Source organism: Microcaecilia unicolor, chromosome 5 (assembly GCF_901765095.1).
Source record: "Microcaecilia unicolor chromosome 5, aMicUni1.1, whole genome shotgun sequence".
Taxonomy (NCBI): domain Eukaryota; kingdom Metazoa; phylum Chordata; class Amphibia; order Gymnophiona; family Siphonopidae; genus Microcaecilia; species Microcaecilia unicolor.
Window position 1 is genome coordinate 259,546,297 of NC_044035.1, and position 20,343 is coordinate 259,566,639.

Below are 20,343 nucleotides of genomic sequence, written 5' to 3' on the forward strand. Positions count from 1 at the left end.
CCACAAAGAAGTGTTACTCTTTTAAGTGGAGGAGGTTTGCTGTCTGGTGTGACAGCAAGGCCCTAGATCCTCGCTCTTGTCCTACACAGACCCTGCTTGAATACCTTCTACACTTGTCAGAGTCTGGTCTCAAGACCAACTCCGTAAGAGTCCATCTTAGTGCAATTAGTGCTCTCCATTATCGTGTAGACGGAAAGCCTATCTCTGAACAGCCTTTAGTCGTTCGGTTCATGAGAGGTTTGCTTTTGTCAGAACCCCCCATCAAGCCTCCTACAGTGTCATGGGATCTCAACGTCGTCCTCACCCAGCTGATGAAGCCTCCTTTTGAGCCACTGGATTCCTGCCATCTGAAGTATTTGACTTGGAAGGTCATTTTCTTGGTGGCTGTTACTTCAGCTCGTGAGTCAGTGAGCCTCAAGCCTTGGTAGCCCATGCTTCCTATACTAAATTTCATCATAACAGAGTAGTCCTCCGCACACACCCTAAGTTTTTGCCGAAGGAGGTGTCAGAGTTCCATCTGAACCAGTCAATTGTCTTGCCAACATTCTTTCCCCGTCCTCATACCCGCCCTGCTGAACGTCAGTTGCAGACATTGGACTGCAAGAGAGCATTGGCCTTCTATGTGGAGCGGACAAGCCCCTTCAGACAGTCCGCCCAAATGTTTGTTTCTTTTGATCCCAACAGAAGGGGAGTTGCTGTCAGGAAACACACCATTTCCAATTGGCTAGCAGATTGCATTTCCTTCACTTACTCCCGAGCTGGGCTGACTCTTGAAGGTCATTTCATGGCTCATAGTGTTCGAGCCATGGCAGCGTCAGTGGCCCACTTGAAGTCAGCCACTATAGAAGAGATTTGCAAGGCTGTGACGTGGTCATCAGTCCACACATTCACATCTCATTACTGCTTTCAGCAGGATTCCCGACGCGACAGTCGGTTTGGGCATTCGGTGCTGCAGATTCTGTTTGGGGTCTAGAATCCAACTCCCCCCCTCTAGGCCCATTTTTTATTCTGTTCCAGGCTGCACTCTCAGATGTTTCTTTGTAGGTCAATCTTTGTTATGTCCTCGCTGTTGCGAGGCCTAATTGACCATTGTTCATTGTTTTGAGTGAGCCTGAGGGCTAGGGATACCCCACATGTGAGAACAAGCAGCCTGCTTGTCCTCGGAGAAATCGAAGATACTTACCTGTAGCAGGTATTCTCCGAGGACAGCAGGCTGATTGTTCTCACCAACCCGCCCACCTCCCCTTTGGAGTTGTTGTTTTTATTCTTTATTTGCTTTTGATATAACTGAGGCGGGAACGGACACGCATGGGCGGAAAGATGGCCGCGCATGCGCAGTGCATCTGTCCCGCGCTCTGGAGGCTGTCGCAAAGCTTTGTGGATTTTTACTGGAAAAATCTCCATTCCTGGGCCGCCGTGGACGTCGACCCACATGTGAGAACAATCAGCCTGCTGTCCTAGGAGAATACCTGCTACAGGTAAGTATCTTGAGTGAGGTTTTTTGGTATGGGAGTCAAAATAATCTCTCAGAGAGAACTGGGAAAGCATCTCTGCTGGAAAGATTCTTGTAAAGCTGTATATAACCAAACAATGAAATATGTAGGTGCTAATTCAAATAAATAAGGACAAGCATCCAGAGCACAATGTGATTTCTAAAACCATTTTTCTAAATGTTGAATGTCTGAAATAGTAAATATTGAAAAATTAGACCAAATACGATCATCTGAAGTTGATAGTGGATTCCTTTAAAATTGAGAGGTTTAAATCCAGAGGTTCCACTTGACTTGGTTTTAGCAAGGAACTCAGCCTATTAATTTTTTTCTTGGAAAAAGTCAGCCAACTTATGGATGGTCAAGCATTTGTTCTCAGTCTGATCGTGAATAGAAGAGATCTGTGAATGAGTAAGATCTGAAAATATTTTTTAAATAAGCACAAAAATACCACAGATATTGCAGTGAAACCAGTTGGTTTATCTCGTAGTCATGTTCACTCACTAGCTTTAAAAAAATGGCAATGGAGCTCTTTTATGCACTATTCAACCAATCACAAACACTTACAAGCTAATGTCAAAAACCTAGGTTGTACCAGACTTTAAATGCATATAAGCTGTATTCCTCTAAGCTCACACAATCAGCACTTCCCCTGCAACCGCATCATCATTAGTAACTACTGCATGGGTTATGATACACAAAAATATTGTTTCTAAACTATATCATACATAGTTACTACTGAACATAACATACTCAAAAATCCATTTGTACACAATCAACAAGCAACAATGATTTTCAAAAGCAAGTGGTTATTTCAATACAACAATCTAACAAATCTAATCACATGAAATAACAAACACGTCCACTGGATCCAATAGCTCAATTATTCCTCACCAATCCAACATATGTCATATGCTTGAAAATCAGCTATCCAACTGCCTTTGTAACAGATACACCTACCCATTTTGCCCTCCACCCCTCACCCAATAACCCTTTGTAGGTAAATTTATTTTTTAAGTGGTCTATTGACATTTGATTGTCAGAGTTTCTTGAACTCTTAGTCCTTTGCAGTCTGGATTTCATAAATATCACAGAACCAAAACAGTGTTGGTTTCTTTATTAAATGATATTCAAATCAAAATCAAATCAATTCTCGTATACCATTAATATCCCCTTTCCAGGGTTCAGTACAGTTTACATTCTAGGTGAGACAAAAGCCGATAATGTTAGTGTGAGGTATGAGAACAATTAGAGACCATTGGTGTTATGCACGAGACCAAAAACAGGATAATGGATGATACTAGGAGGTAGAAGTTTTTGGGAAGAGAAAGGTTTTTAGCTTCTTCCTGAAGCTAAGGTAGCTGTTTTCTGTTCTGATGGCAATAAGTAGAGAGTTCCATATTTTAACTCCCAAGTACAGGGAATAGAGAGCTGCAAATTTTCTGATTTTGAATTTTTTGAAACGGTGATGCTAGCATCAGTTGTTCTTTTAGTCTTAGACTGGACCAAATGTAGCGAAGCAGTCTCAGCAGCTCAGAGGTGAAACCCTGTAAGATTTGAAAAACTAAACAAGCAGCTTTGAACCGGAGTCTTTCTGCTATGGAAAGTCAGTGCAATTTAAGATGAGTTGAAATACTAGTACGTCTACTTAATTTGTATATTAGTCTAGCATCTATATTCTGTATGATTTGCAGTTTTTTTTTTCTGATATTGACACTTAATACCAAAAAATAGAACATTACAGTAATCCAAGTGAGGTATACCTAACATTTGGACTAGTATTGCAAAGGCTTTTTGGTCGAATGATTTGACTTAGCTGTTTCATTTTGAGTAGTGTTTTCTTCCATAGCTGGTTAATACGGGAAGAGAAGGCGAATGAAGAATCAAGCAAGACCCCTAGTACTGTGGTTTCAGACTCAACTGTAAAGCTTTGACCATTGGACAAAGATATTGATGATGGGACCTCAACTCCCTGATTTTGGAATAGAGACCTGCATGGGAATGGGGTTCATGGGAATCCTGCAGAACTTGCATAATTCCTGTGGGGACGGAAGCAGTTCCTGTGGAAGTGCACTCGCGCAAGCCTTTCACCTACTGAGCACCAAGTTCTTTGAGTGTAGTTTCCTCCTCCTTGCTTTAACAGCACAGATGCGGAACGTCTCCATTAAGAAGGTGGTAGAGACATAAATGGTGACGAAATTCAAAAAGGCGTGGGATGAACACAGAGGATCTCGAATTAGAAAATAGAAGATATAAAAAAAACTTAAGCTTAAATGGCTGGATGTTTGTGGATGTGTCAGGTGATGCTTAGATGGCGACTCTGGCTGGATTGAACTAGGGCCAATACCAGGCAGACTTGGTTGGGGGGAGGTTAATCTTTGTTCACCTAAGGTGGCATCTCGTAATCTTCAAATAGTTCGGTTAGGATACACCCTCAATCTGTAATCTAAACGTCCAAATTGTCCAACGTGAGCTCATTCATACAGCTCTCAGCAAAGGCAGGTACTTACAGAGGAACTCTCCGCCCTTCTAAAGGCCCATGTAGTCAAACCCGTTCCACCAGAGGAAGAAGGGCTGGTATTTTATTCCAGGTATTTCCTTGTGCAGAAGAAAACGGGGGATGCATCCCATCCTAGACTTAAGAGCCCTGAACAAATTCCTAGTCCGAGAAAAGTTCAGGATGGTTTCTCTGGGTACCCTTCTTCCCATGATTCAGGAAAACGATTGGGTATGCTCTCTGGACTTAAAGGACGCTTACACACATATCCCAATACTCTCAACTCACAGGAAGTATCTTCGATTTTGGCTGGGAACGCAGCACTTTTGAGTACCACGTACTGCCTTTTGGCCTAGTGTCAGCTCACAGAGTATTCACAAAGTGCCTAGCAGTAGTTACAGCGTCATTACGCAGACTGGGAGTGCATGTGTTCCCTTATCTCGACGATTGGAGTTGATTTGAACGCTGCTGTACATGAGAACAGTCCGGGCCTATCTCCCCGAGACACGGGCAGACAACCTCCTGTCCCTGGTGTCCATGGTTTGGGTGTCTCGGCAAGTCACAGCTCTGCAGATGTTGAGACTCTTGGGGTACATGGCCTCCACAGTTCATGTTACAACCATGGCACGTCTGCATATGAGATCTGCTTAGTGGACTCTAGCTTCCCAGTGGTATCAAGCTACGGGGAATATAGAAGATGTCATCCAACTATCCACGTCTTTCAGAACTCTCTTCAGTGGTGGACAGTTTGATCCAATTTGACCATGGGACGACCATTCTAAATTTCTCAGCTGTAGAAAGTGCTGACAATGGATGCATCTCTCCTGGGGTGGGGAGCTTTTATAGATGGGCTTCACATTCAAGGAGCCTGGTCTCCCCAGGGAAAAGGTTTTCAGATCAACCTCATGGAGCTTCGAGCAATCTAGAACACTCTAAAGGCCTTCAGAGATCGGTTGTCCAACCAAATTATCTTAATTCAAACGGACAATCAGGTTGCAATGTACTACACCAACAAGCAGGGGGGCACCGGATCTTGCCCGCTGTGTCAGGAAGCCATCCAGATGTGGCTTTGGGCGCACCATCATGGCATGTTTCTCCAAGCCACTTATCTGGCAGGCATAAACAACAGTCTGGTCCACAGGCTGAGCAGGGTAATGCAACCTCATGAGTGGTCACTGAATATGGGCGTTGTCCGCAAGATCTTCCAAGCATGGGGCACCCCCTCGGTGGATCTTTTTGCCCCTCAAATCAATCACAAAGTCCCTCAGTTCTCTTCCAGGCTTCAGGCCCATGACAGACTAGCATCAGATGTCTTTCTCTTTCGTTGGGGAACAGGCCTTCTGTATGCGTATCCTCCCATACCTCTAGTAGGGAAGACTTTGCTGAAACTCAAGCAAGACCGCAGAACCATGATCCTGATTGCATCCTACTGGCCGTGTCCGATTTGGTTCCCTCTTCTGCAATTGTCCTCTGAAGAACCGTGGAGATTGGAGTGTGTCCTGATCCTCATCAGTCAGAACGAGGGGTCGCTTCTACATCCCAACCTTCAGTCTCTGGCTCTCACGGCCTGGATGTTGAGAGACTAGAATTCGCTTCCTTGGCTTTTTCAGAGGGTATCTCCTGGGTCTTGCTTCCAGGAAAGATTCCACAGCCTGTAGTTCGCTTCATGAGAGGTTTGCTTTTGTCAAAGCCCCCTGTCAAACCTCTGCCAGTGTCATTGGATCTCAACATCATTCTCACCCAGCTGATAAAAGTTCCTTTTGAGCCACTGAATTCCTGCCATCTGAAGTACTTGACCTGGAAGGTCATTTTCTTGGTGGCTGTTACTTCAGCTCGTAGGGTCAGTGAGCTTCAGACCCTAGTAGTGGATGCAACTTATAGTAAGTTTCATCACAACAGAGTATTCCTCCGCACGCACCCTTACTGAAGGTGGTGTCAGAGTTCCATCTTAACCAGTCGATTGTCTTGCCAACATTCTTTCCCCATCCTCATGCCCACCCTGGTGAAAGCAGCTTGCACACCTTGGACTGCAAGAGAGCACTGACCTTTTACACAGAGTAGACGAAGTCCTTCAGACAGTCCGCCCAGTTTGTTTCTTTTGATCCCAACAGCAGGGGAGTCGCCATCGGAAAATGCACAATTTCCAATTGGCTAGCAGATTGCATTTCCTTTACTTATGCCCAAGCTGGACTGTTTTTGGAGGGCCATGTCACGGCTCATAATGTTAGAGCCACGGCTGCGTCAGTGGCTTACTTGAAGTCGGCCTCCATTGAAGAAATTTGCAAAGCTGCAATGTGGTCTTCTGTCCACACATTCACATCCCACTACTGCCTTGAATAGGATACCCGATGCAACAGTCAGTTTGGGCAGTCGATGCTGCAGAATCTGTTTGGGGTTTAGAATCCAGCTCCACCCCCCTAGGCCTGTTTTTGTTATGTTCCAGCCTGTACACTCAGCTAGTTGTATATAGATTCACGTTAATCTATGTTATGTCCTCGCTGTTGCAAGGTCCAATTGCCCAGCTTTTGTTGTTTTGGGTGAACCTGGATGCTAGGGATACCCCAGTTGTGAGTATAATACAGCCTGCTTATCCTCGGAGAAAGCGAAGATACTTACCTACAGCAGGCTGATTATTCTCACAAACCCACCCACCTCCTCTTGGAGTTGTCTCCTCTTTCTTTCTCTCTTTTACTCTTCACTGAACTGAGAAGCACGGCGGGCGGGAAGACACTCGGCGCATGCGCGGTTCGGCGTGCATTTGCTATGTGAAATGCCGGCTCCCGGTTCAGCGCGATCGCTAACCCAGTTGTGAGAAGAATCAGCCTGCTGCCTCGGAGAATACCTGCTACAGGTAAGTATCTTCGCTTTACGTTCTGTGTCCCACATATGAGAAGATGAATAGGCTGGAGTGAGTTTCGAGGGCATCTCCAGCAGTTGGAACATAAGGATAGGGCTAGACGGACTTCTATGGTCTATGTCCTGGAAACGCCACAGAAAGACCATAATCAAGTATATGATATCATGTTCATTGTTGATTTTAATCATGAATTGATAATGAATGTGATTATTGGGCAGACTGGATGGACCATTCCAGTTTTTATCTGCTGTCACTTACTATGTTATGCTTAATCCTCTCTGCTCCCTGGCTGATGTGCAGACCTCAGCTCTGACATAGGCACGAGCATCAGATGTCACCTGACCTACTGGCACATGCATGTGGCGACCTCTTAGCACACAGTGCCAGTGAATCAGAGACCAGTCTTACATGTGTGTACCAGAGTGTTCCAAGTTCGAACTTTCATTCCTTCCTTGCCTGCAGTGCTGTGGCTGAAACCCAGAGAGAAACTGAGAGCTGACTGCTATTCGCTACAGACTGAGTTGTATCTTTGATGCTGTCACTGGTAAGAAGAGAAGCAGGATGTCATCCGCATAGGATAATAGCAGTTCATTAAGACCCAGGTGTATTGAGGCAAGGGATGACATAAAGAGATTGAACAGGATAGGTACGAGGGGAGATCCCTGCAGGATCCCGTAGTTAGGACACTAGTAGTTGGAAAGTTGATTGTTTTGTTTGACAGAATAGCCTTGATTTGAAAGGAATTCAGTGAACTATTTGATCACAGTCCCTGTTATTCCTATCTGGTCCAGGCGTTCGAGTAGCAATGTGTGGTAAACCACATTGAATGCCGCTGATTATATCATATTGGAGAAGAATTACTTGGTCGCCTTTGCATAGGTGGTGGTTGACATATATAGTTAGAACTAGCAGCAAAGTTTCCATACTATATGACGATCTAAAGCCAAATTGTGACCAGTGTAATATAGAACACTAGTAAAAAAGCTCCGTTTCTGATGCAAATGAAACGGGGGCTAGCAATGTTTTCTTCTGTGTGCATGTGGGAGTGTGTGTGTCCCTGCCCTCTGGCCTCTCTCCCCTCCCCCCTCTGAGTCCTTCACTGTTACAGAGCCAGCGATTTGATTTCGTGCTCTGCTGTTTTCCTTCACTGACTGTTACAGAGAGGGCGGGGCAGACACTCATAGGGAAACCGGATATCTCGCCCCCTTCACACTTCCGGCTGGAGGCTTCATAGAACGTTGGTGTTGCTTTTTATATAGAGAGATTTTTCCAGATATTAAGAGAGTTGTTTACTGATGTAGGTTTCTAGTAAAAGTAGGTATGCTTGCCACTGGATGGTAGTTTGTAGGCAACGTGTTTGTGTTTTAGTTTCATCAATCTACTTGTTATATATTTTTTATTATTGTGCTAGTTTTTAACTCTATTTTCTGTATTTAGACTCCTGAGGCAGATCTTTTGGCTGAAACACGGCCGTGTCGAGTCTCTGGCTTGATCAGTAAACTCTATTCAAGAGCATTGTCCAGTCCTCCTCTGTGAGTCATCTTCGCTGTTTCCTGTATGTTTGCAAGTCTGTGAAGTTTTGTTCTTATTTGCTTATATCGATGTTACATCTAGTCCAGATTCCTTCAACAGCAAAGTGAGAACAATTTTATCCTTATCAGGAGGTAGAAAGCCAGTTTTTAACACCTGATTGAGATCACATAACCAGTTTACTGCTTCCATAGGGATGGGTTTGAGTAGGTATTTTGGGCATTGATCCAGGGAGCAGTTGGCTCGGGAGCATTTCAACAGCAGTGATCTTACATCCTCAACTGTTACTGGTTGAAAAGATTCCCAGTTTTGGTCTGTTTTGAGTCCTTGGATTGTAGGATCTTTGGCGATTGAGGCTGAACTACGGGTTGGACTACTTTCCTCTGTTGGAGTAGCTTTAGATACTAATTTGGAGGATCTTATTGGTGAAATGATCACCTAGGTCTTGTGTGGTGGGACATGTTTTCTGTGAATGTTCATCATCATTAGTGGAAGCTAGTTTTTTAACTAGGGAGAGAGTTTTTTGTTGAGATCATCTTGATCTATTAGGCTGCTATAGTACTGATGTTTTGAATCAGCTACTTTCTTTTTGTAGCGTTGGAAGGCTGATTTCCATTTGGATTTATGAGTAGTATCTTCTTTCTCCATTGCTTTTCAAGGCGTCAACATTCCCTTTTTAGGATGGATAGTTCCTCTGTAAACCATGGTGAATTTCTGTACATCTTGACCTTTTTAGTGGTAATTTGAGCAATTTTGTCTGGTATGGCTTTCACCTTGGTATCCCAGCCGGATTTGATCGAACCATGTGTAGGAGACAAGGTAGTGAGGGAATCTGTAAGCTTAGACCAGAAAGTGACCTTGTTGATTTTACCTCTGGTGGAGATGAGTTTGAAAGACTTGTGCCTGGGTAAGTTTGACATACAGATATCAATGTTGAAATCCAGTTGGAAGTGATCATACCATGGTATTGGTTTCCATTTGAATGAACTGGTCAAGCTATTAGGATAGGAAGTTGTGAAGTCTAATGTATGGCCTTTTTCATGAGTTGCACCCTCAGATTTATTTATTCACTGGGATTTATTAACCACCTTTATGAAGAGATTCACCCAAGGTGGTGTACAGCAGGTACAGTTGAATATAAATTTACAATTTTGTTAACAGCATAACAATAGTAAAATAACCAAGAATAAACATAAATACAATAAATGAGGTAAACTTGAAAAAACAGAACCATCAACATCTGTAAGGGGTCCAAGGCAGCTACCAGAGGCATCCCTCCATCATAGATGGAGACGACAGCCAGATACATCTTTTCTATACCACATGCTTTGGTTCTCTGCATACTTTTGGGTTTCAGGGGGTCTCATGGCAATCCGAGCGTAGCAAGATTCCGCATCACTGGAGTAAGCCTTCCTAAGCCAAACTCTGCACCAGGTCCAGACTCCCTCCACAGAATACAGGCACCACAAACCTAGACAAAGTATATTGACAAGTGTCTGGCACTGAAAGGTAAGCCCTTCCTTTGTGATTCCTTCATTTAAAAAATGCCAACTCGGCCTCAGACCTCCGAAGATCAGCATGCCACGCTTCTATCTTGCCAGCATTTTGATGTAAGATTTGACAGAAGCTTAAAGGTTTCTTGTAAAGCGGCAGCTAAGAAACCAAATAGAATTTTAGGAATTATTAGGAGAGGAATTAAAAACAAAAATGAGAATGTTCTAATGCCTTTGTATCGCTCCATGGTGCGACCGCATCTCAAATACTGTGTGCAGTTCTGGTCTCTGCATCTCAAAAAAGATATATAGCAGAATTTTAAAAAGGTAAAGAGAAGGGCAACAATTTGTTGCCAGAGAATGTGGTAAAAGCAGTTAGCTTACGCAGGGTTTAAAAAAGGTTTGGATAATTTCCCAAAAGAAAAATTCATACGCCATTATTAAGATGGACCTGGGAAAATCTACTGCTTATTTCTAGGACAAGCAGCATAAAATCTTTATCCACATGTTTATTCACGTCTTCAAAGAAATGAAGACTGATTCTGTGCCGACTGGAGAGACTTTAAAAAATTGTTTAGGAGCCTCCCATCAGTAGATTATTGCAATAATCAAAATGTGGAATAATAATAATGCTTTAAACAACCATTCGAAAATTTCCTGGTGTTAAGGCGCGGACTTGAAGCAGTTGTGTGTTGTAAGAAGTCTTATGTCCTGTAGTAAATTGAGTTTGATGTTGGGCTTCCTTGGTATACCATTTTGAGTTTTGATAGTTTTGTTGCTACAATACTTTATATTTTCTATATTGATATTTTCCACCTTTGTTCTTTGTGCCACATGTAAATAGCAGCATTTATACTTGCATATTGCATACCTGTGTAAATAGTGATTTCAGAAATCTGCTGTGGGTGTGGTTTGGGTGCAGTTTGACATGACTAATCTACATATGTATTCCTCATTTTACAAAGGGAATACATGTGTATGTAGGAAAAATATTCATGTCTGTTTCACACCAGCTTAAAAGTATACAGAGAGTTTTAAACAGTGCTCATTTGAGCCACAGTTTTACACAAAGATTAAGGTAGTCTCCTTAATCCAAATCCTATGTAGTGTATTTGTAGGACCAAACTGAAGCCAAGTTAAAATTGTGATCTCGCTGCTTAATTGGCAACACAAAGTGTAGTTCTGTGCAATAGGGCAGCTATATGTGGAAGTTGCAAAATCACCACTTCTATGTGTAAGTGCCAACACCTCCATGTGGAAGCTGGACAATTCATGCGTTTCCTTTTTTCAATGTGTATAGCTGTAAAATGGCTGCTCCTGCTACTGCATGTGCTGGCACAAAAACATGTACTGATGCTGGTATTTTAGAAAAGGTTCTGCATCAGAAGATCCTTTTCTAAAATACCACTGGAACTAGATATGTCCCAAACTGGACATCTCCATTCCTATTTCTGTTCTATGTAAAATGGAGCTCTGAATCTTAACTTATTTGATAGTTTGGTTTATGCAGAGATCTACCCTTAATTCCTTTTTAACTTGTATTTCTCTTTCTTGTTTCCCAGAAAGATTTTTTAAAACAGCCCTTTCAAAATTAGAAAACTGTCATATCCCTGAGGAGGTTGAGAAGTGAGTTTATGTTTATTAATTTTTTGGAATGCATATTGCATTGAATTTCTGAATAGTTTTAGAATTTCTTATAACATGAAAAATACTTTTATATAAATGCAGTCTTTTTATGTACCATAAGTTCAAAATGTAGCCAGGTGAGGGTTCATCAAAATATGCAAGGGAAAGGTTTGTATGATTTTATTAACCTCTCGTGAACTCTAATATGATTGTCTTGGACCCCTTATTTTGATGTGACGCTCTTGAATTGACAGAGGTGTTAAGCAAGAGTGACCCAAGGGCCTTGTTTACTAAGCCACGCTAGTGTTTTTAGTGCACGCTGAAAATTAGCACACACTAATACTAGAGACACCCGTAGGAATATATGGGTGCCTCTGGCATTAGCGTGTGCTAAAAACGCTAGTGTACCTTAGTAAACAGGGCCCTAAGAGTTTATATTTATTTCCTGAGAATTAATGCCATGATGGACAAATTTCCCTTATGCCTCCCAAGACTCTTAACAAATCAACATACAGAAAATTTCCAACTTGGCCTATCATTGATATTCTGAACTAAGCTTTAAAACAATCTGTAGAAAGAATAGATATATTTTGGAGACTTTTAGTGATTTGAAAAGATTCTTGTTAGCATGGTAACTAGTTGGTATACAGCAGTGATGGAATTGCTACTGCTAAAAGTTATGGGAGTCCTTTTACTAAGCTGTGGGAAAAAGGGCCCTGCAGTAGCACCAGGGCCCTTTTTACTGCAGTGGGGAAAAAAAAACTCCTACAAAAAAAATGACTGTGGGTGGGGGCAGTATGCCACCCACTAAGGTGGCGGTAAAGGCTCCCGTGCTAACCCAGCAGCAGCTGAACAGCACACGGTGATGCTTCCGGGTTAGCACTACGCTATAAAAAATGTTTTTCTGGTACACCGAAAATGGCGCACACTCAAGGCGGAACTACCACCAGCACATTGGGCCAGCAGTAGTTCAGACTTAGCATGCTGTAAGCATGCTTTGTAAAAGGGCCCCTTGATATCTAATTCATTTCTCAAATTTCATGTTAGTTCATGTTTATGTACAAATAGAATATCAGGTGGGAGCAAGATGGCGGCTGAATGAGTAGCATAGGAAGTCGCTCTGACCGTTGCAGTCGCTTAATACCTTGAGAAGCTATTTACTTACTCAAATTATGCCTAAAAGGAGAGGCAAACAGCGAATTGGACCCGCGATTCCTGTACTCCCTAGAACTGCAACGCTTGACCGCTTCCTTCTATCGGGAACGACTACGGGATTATCCTCGCTGCCGAGAGGAGCGGAGGGAGGTCCCTCGCTCCCTCGGCTTGAGGCAGAAACAACGCTCAGTCCCGAAGTGAGGATTCCTCCTCCAATGCCGACGATGGCGTCAACTACGGCCCAGAATACTCCGGGTGAGAAAACTCCGACGGGGTCTCCTGGCGCGGGCGCCGAAGTGGTGTCAGAGACGCCGACAAACCCCGCATCGATGGAAGCGGGTGCGAGCGGAGGAGAAGAGATTACTGGGGAAGATCATGGAGACATAGGAGGAAACTCGGATTTACCCTCTTTTCCTGACTTGGGAACCCCAAGTAAGTCGTTTTTGCCTTGTAAGCCTCAAAATATTACACTAGAAAATATATGGGAGGCACTTGTGGGACTGGAAGCCTCATTTGTGCAGAAGTTTACTCAATTTACCCAGAAATGTAATTTAGATATTGGAAGCATATCTGAATTAGAGACAAAAGTAACTTCTCTGGGTAAAAGTATGGAAAACAACTCAGCTGCTGTTCAAAACTGTCAACAGATTCAGATGAATTTGATCAAGGAAAATATTTTTCTACAACACAGGATTGAAATTTTAGAAAATCATCAACGATCAAATACTCTGAGGTTGATAAATTTCCCTAAGCAGCTGGCTATTTCACCACTGATAACCTTTAAACAGTACTTAACTGAGAATTTAAAGATTCCAGAAAAATCCCACCCTCCGATATCTAAGATCTACTATATAGAACCTAATCGGAAAAAAGAACTGTTACAGGAGGATAGGATGGTTCCTCCGCCAAAGACATTAGACTTGAACTTGGACTTGACTCAAATAATAGAAGGAGAGAATGTGGGTTTAACAACTGCTACTCTTAAAGTATTTTTCATACTTCAGCCAGATAGAGACTGGATACTTAAGCAATATTTTCTTAATAAAAGTCAGGATTTCTTAGGTTGCCAAATTAGAATGTATCCAGATATCTCTAGGGCGACCCAGAGAAAAAGACAGGAATTCCTTAAATTAAGGCCGAAGGTATTACAATTAGGAGCACTTTTTTGGCTGAATTTCCCATGCAAGTGTGTAATAAAATTGAATTCAGTAAAGTATGTATTTTTTGAGGCAAAGCAACTAAATACTTTTATAGAGGCTAAACTGAGAGATTCTTCATCTCCATTTCCAATAACTGGAACAACTTCAACTCCATGATTGATTTAAATTCCTGATTGCTCTCACCAGCCACTTTATTCTTAATTAGAAATTGCTTTTCTGATTTTTTTTTATTATTTCCTTAAGTTAGTAGGGGCTCCCTTTCTATTGTGGACTAAAGATGATAATTTAGTTTATTGTATTTGCCTGTATTGTTTTTCTTGTATAACTGGAAAAGGAACTATTATAATCATCTTTTCTATTCAAGATGTATACTTGATGTAAAAATTAAAATCTTATAAATAAAAAAAAAAAAAAATAGAATATCAGGCAGATAAGGTCCTCGAGGTCCGTTTTAAGTGCTCGACTCCATTTGTGTTGCATTGCCATAGATTCCTTTTGATGTTCCTTTTCCCCTTAAGTAGGAGTCTTCTGTATGTCATAGGTTTTCTTGAATTCTGTCACTGTTTCTGTCTCCAACACCTCCTGTATGAACCTGTTCTATGCATCCGACATCCTTTATATAAAGCCCTGCTACACATCTGCGTCCCTCCCCACCCCCCCATTATTGACTGAGTTTTCTTCACTTTTGATTTGGCTTTATCCCTTGCCTCCTTAGTTACTGATTATAGCCTCAGTGCTAGTATGGTTTCCCAACTGGTATGATACAAACTTTGAGTTACAGGCCAATAATTGTAATTCCTACACTGCTACTAATTATCAGGCTATCTCTTCTAAAAGCAACTCAGTAGTCTGGGTAGCAGAAGTGTGCTATATGCCTTCTAAACCAGGAGCTTTGTATGTTCCATGCAGTAAGAATGCGCTCTTATGTATATCTGAACAGCCCAGAATACACCTGGTAGCACTGTCAAAATGTTAGGTAGTAATGGTAATGTTTGACTCTGTAGTGCTGTAATTCCAAAACATGAGGTGGGTTCTTTGAATTAGAAAGCATTCATATGCATTGTTGTTGCTTGCCTCTACTCCTCTGTCTCCTTCCTACTGTGATTCATACCTTCAAAGTTGCATCACCTTCAAATCTGAGTTAGTCTACAGTGGTACTTGGTGAAGATTTTTTTTTTTTAATATATTTTGCTCATGCCTTTTTCTTGGTAGCTCTGGCAAGTTACATTCTAGTAGATATTTCTGTGTCACCAGAGGGATTAATACAAGCCTGACAAATATGTAATGTTTATCACATGTTATCTGATAGATGGATCTATCTAATATAATGAAATGGTTGTGAAAAGAGTGGTAACTTTCTTTCATTTTTGACAGGGTTCCCTGTAAGAGGTGCGTTGTCGTGGGAAATGGAGGAATTCTTCGAAACAAGACATTAGGAAAAAAAATTGACTCCTATGACATAGTTATACGGTAAATTGCTTCTGTTTGAAGTGTTGTGTATGAAGCTGTAGAGGAGTTTAATTAAAAACTGATACTCACATAACACAGAAGAGGATGAAAGTCTAATAAGTGTAAGCGAATATTGATGAACCGCCTTTTGGTGCATCCCACCAAACTTCAAACCATAGTCCTAAACCGGTCATAGTCAGTCATGCACCAAAGTAATGTGTCTCAGACATCTCAGTATATCTCGCCATGCGTTTTATTGCCTTCATTGACTTGATAGTTCCTTTTGGTTAAGCAGTGTCAAAAACCCTGTTTGCATACTTCAACCCTGCCACTTGAAAGGACATGGTGCAACCCTGGAGCTGTCCTTGGCTGGTGGCAAGTTCATCCTCTTTGATGGAAAAAGCAAAACTGTATATCTGTAACAGGGGTCATTTGTAGAAAACAGCATAAATCATTCAGTCCCACCCACCTCCCCAGGGGTTGTCTTAAAGCTTCATATTAGCTGAAGTACCAACATAGGGGTCCCTATGCTTGGGAAGGATCGTACATGCTCAGGTGAAGGCCAAAAAGCTTCGGCATTGGTCTTCTCGACACATGGTGCTGGGAACTCTAGGACACTGAGGATTTCGTCACCCTAGAAGCGTCAATGCCGGGAGGACCTCTCCCCCTCTATCCAGGAGGAGCTGGTGCATCCCTTGCAGACAGAACCCAACCCCTGTCTTGACCACGGCAGTTCTGCAACCTGTCTCAGAGCTGGTGCCCCAGTCTTTCCCGGTGTCAGCCCTCGATGAACGTATCCGGGCCTTATTTCCTGAGCTGCTAGATGACCTTTTGCATCGGTGCATTGGGGGTGCTTGCACATACCCTGCGGCCCCACTTGACAGCCTGCTGTGAGCCCTCCAACACCGGTGTTACCTGCCACTCAAGCCAGTACCCTCTCGATGTTTGTGGAGGAAGCTTCGCTGGCGTCAAGGCAGGAGCTGACTTCTCGAGGGCATGGCTTCTCAAGGTTGAGGCAAACTCAGTCTCAGCCTCCTCATGAGGAGTTGCTGACTGACACCAATGAGGATCGTTCATGGGAGTCCGAGGAGGATCCAAGGTAATATTTGGAGGATGAGTCCTATGGCATCCCCTCTGAACCCTCCCTGCTGGAAAGGAGAGAATCTCCACCAGTGAGCCGTTCCCATCTTTTGTGAAGGAAATGGCTGAGGCTATTCCATTTTGTTTGGACGTAGAGGACGAGCCCAGGGCTAAGATGCTGAAGGTCCTGGACTACGAGTCCCCTCCTAGGGAGGCTGTAACTGTCCCTCTCCACGAGGTACTCAAGGAAGTCCTCAATAGGAACTGGGAGTCCCTTCTGTCTGTCCCTGTCCTGCCCAAGAAGATCAGCACGATGTATCGGATCTACAGCACAACTGGTTTTGATAGGCCCCAGTTGCCTCACAATTCCGTGGTGGTGGAATCCTCTTTCAAGAGAGCCAGAAGTTCTAGAGACTATGCCTCGGTGCCACCAGGCAGGGAAGCTAGGACCTTGGGCTCTTTTGGGAGGAAGATGTTCCAGGTATACAATCGTACCAGCTCTTTACGAGTGTGTACTTGAGGGACTCTGTGCGCAAGCTGTTGGACTTGGCGGACTCCCTCCCACCAGAGCAGGCTGAGTTGGTATGCCAGTTGGCCAAGCAGCAGAAGGTGTGTCAGTTCTTGGTTAGGGATGCCTAGGACACATTTGACGTGGCATCCAGGATCTCTGCTCAAAGTATATCAATGTAGCTGCGTTTTTCTGACTTGGAACAGTCGGTCAGCAGAGGTTGGTGGATGCCCCATGCTGTGGGGATAACCTTTTTAGAGAGAAGGTTGAGAAGGTCACAGACCAGATCAAAAAAACACACTGACACATTTCTTCTCTCTCCCACAGGGCCCCTTCTACATCAGCCTCCTCATCTAGGAGGTCTTTTGGCAAGTCGAGGAGGGATGCCTACTACTCACAGAGACGTAGTACACCACCTCCTCTCGCCAGCCTGCTCAGACTCAGCCCTAGCATGCTCAATCTCATCAACAGCGTGCGCCTAAGGTCCCTGCTGCTCCCTAGTCAAAGCAAGAGATGATATTTTGACTGGTTCCAGCAGAGCATAGCCACTGTAAAAGTGTCCGTCCAGGAAACTTGCTGGTCGGGGGAAGGCTGAAGTTTTTCTACAAAAGGTGGCCCCTTGTAATCTCCGACCGGTGGGTTCTTCAAATAGTCTGCCTGGGATACACCCTCAATTGGCTTCAAAAACTTCCAAATTGCCCACCAAGAGCTCATTACTTCAGCTCTCAGCATGAGTAGGTACTTGCAGAGGAACTCTCTGCCCTTCTGAAGGCCCATGTGGTCAAACCCATTCCACCAAGGAAAGAAGGGGGAGGTATTCTATTCCATGTACTTCCTCATGCAAATGAAGATGGGGGATGTGTCCCATCCTAGACTTAATGGCCCTGAACAAATTCCTGGTCAAAGAAAAGTTCAGGATGGTTTCCCTGGGCATCCTTCTACCCATGATTCAGGAAAACAATTGGCCATGCTCTCTGAACTTCAAGAATGCATATATGCACATCCTGATACTTCCAGCCCACTGGAAGTATCTCTGATTTTGGCTGGGAAAACATCACTACCAGTATCACATGTTGCCTTTGGCCTCGCATCAGCTGCCAGGGTGTTTCCAAATGTTTATCGGTAGTTGCAGCTTCACTACGCAAACTGGGAGTCCATGTGTTTCCCTTACCTCTGGTAAAGAGCATGTCGTAAGTCTGTGCTCAGATCTCCATGCGGAGGACTATTTGGGTGCTAGAGCTACTAGAGTACTAGAGCAGGTTCGAGCTTTCTCCCAGGACCGAGAGCGGATGCTATAGTCACTCTGGCTTCTCAGATACAAGCTTCACAGCAGGTCACAGTTTGTGACACCCATGACACGCCTTTATGTAAAATCCACCCAATTGACCCTAGCCTCCCAGTGATGTCAGGCTGCAGGAGATCTAGAATATGTCATCAGGGGGGGTCACGTGATGGCAGGAACCTAGACGGACGTCCCGCGGCTGCTCTCCTCTGCCACGCTACATAAAACGGCATTTATCGCACTTTTTGCCCCGATTCAACCCCCAAGTTAATAAGAAAAAATCAGCGAACAGCACCAGGAAGAGCTAGTGCCGACGATTCAGCGGCGTGGTGCGGCAAGCAGGTAATGCCGGCAAGGACCCCGCGAACACAGAAAAGGCGCGGATCGCAAAACACGGTCAAAATGGCGACCGGAAAGGAGAAGGGGGAAGAAACAGCGAGCTCAGATCCTCCGGTGGTCGCTCTGCAAGCGGCGGCAATCCAAGAAATAATGAAGCACATGGCTGCAGTGCTGGATGATAAGTTGTCCACGCTACATGTCTTTATGGACGACTTAAAAGAAAATATGGCGGCACAGAGTACCCGTCTACAGCATGCAGAGGAGCGGATCTCCCACCAAGAAGATGCGGTGAGTGGAATCGAAGCTAAGCTGGCGGTCATGGAAAAAAGATGCAAAGTGCTAGAAGACAGGGTAGAGGATCAGGAAAATAGGAGCAGGCGCAACAACATTCGGTTGGTAGGAGTGCCAGAGACTGTGAAAGAGAAGGAGATCTGGGAACTGGTGGAAACGTGGCTACCAAAAGAGCTGGGCCTAGAGGTGGAGGGGCAGCGACTGAAGGCGGAACGGGTGCATCGAGTGGGTGCCCTGAAAGATCAGAACAGCAGGCCGCGCCCTGTGATTGCCCGAATTTTCAACTACGCTGACAAGGCGAGATTAATGGAAAAATATCGTCAGAAAAGGAAGCTGGAGTACCAGGGAACCGCAGTGCTGTTATTCCCAGACTTCTTGCCGAAAGTATCGGAGCTCCGGAAGCGCCTGTCTCCATTTTGCTCCCAGCTTTTTCACAAGGGGATCAAGTTTTCACTACAATACCCAGCAAAGGTGAGAGTGCTGCATGAGGGGCAAGTTCTGTTTATGGAGAAACCAGAGGAGCTTCAATCGTTTGTAGACCGACTGAAGTGAGCTGGGATCATGCCAGGGGACTTAAGCCGGCATTGGATAAAACTGTGAATCAGAACATCGGATATGTTTTAAGGACAGTAAATCAGGAGATGAGCACGTGGCTCCACAATGCGGGGATTGCATTTTTTTTGCTTTATGATTTTGTGACCAGACCACTCCTCACATAGGGTGGACAACTTCCCCTGGGAGATATTGTTACAGAGGGGTTATGAGTCTGTGAGTATTAAGGAAGAGGCATCTGAGGCCTGGTGGAAATGTAGACAAAAGTAAATCATATATTAACTGCGGAGATGTGACGGCGTCTCTGAGCCTGCTGCTTTGGAGGCTGCGGGGATGCAAGTGAAGAACGCTGCAGGCATGAGGAGGATACCCATAGCTCACCCGCACAGAGCATGTCTGCATCCTTTTATGTTTCTTCCTTTTTCTTTCTTTTGAGTATAGTTATGCGGATAATTTACTATTTGTATTCATTTAGCCTCGCAGGTAATGCTGTAATGCTGTAGTAAACTAAAGAGGAGGCAGTAACACAGGATGTATTTTATGAGGAAATATTCTGGGTTAAGATTACTAAAGGTGTTACTAAAGGTATTCCTGCTTAAGAGGGGGGGGGAGTAGTAAGAAGCTGTGGCCACGAATAGCATAATGGCAGCAGTGGAGGGGGGGATCGGGGAGAAGAGGAAGGAGGGGGGAGCAGCTTCCTTGGGCAGGGGTTGCAACACTGGGTGTTCTGGAGGGAAGGGCAGGGAAGGGGGAGGCAGTAAAAGGGAAGGTAGGTGTGTGTGTGAGTGGGGAGAGCGGGTGGAGAGCGGATGTGGGGTGCGAATGGTGGACGGGATGTGAAGGTGGGAGAGAGGGCGGGGACTTGGGGGGCGGGATAGGGGGAGGAGGGAAGGGGGCTCCTGGAGTAGGGGAGACGACAGCCTGGCGTGAAGACAGGAGTGGAAAAAGGAGAAAGCCATTCTTTGAGAGGGAGGTGGTGAGCTGGGACACTGCCTCTGGATTTCAGGTAATCAGCAAGCCCACCAGATGCACGA

General features: G+C 44.2%; 1 protein-coding gene across 7 annotated transcripts in view; it reads left to right on the plus strand.

Moving 5' to 3' along the window:
* ST3GAL6 (ST3 beta-galactoside alpha-2,3-sialyltransferase 6) overlaps window positions 1–20,343 on the plus strand; it is a 176,651-nt gene that overhangs the window by 116,204 nt on the left and 40,104 nt on the right. For all 7 annotated transcript variants that reach the window (XM_030204041.1, XM_030204040.1, XM_030204042.1 and 4 more), the window contains 2 exons: window positions 11,430–11,493; window positions 15,183–15,278. In XM_030204041.1, coding sequence (XP_030059901.1) covers window positions 11,430–11,493; window positions 15,183–15,278 — 160 coding nt within the window. The remainder of the gene's footprint in view (window positions 1–11,429; window positions 11,494–15,182; window positions 15,279–20,343) is intronic.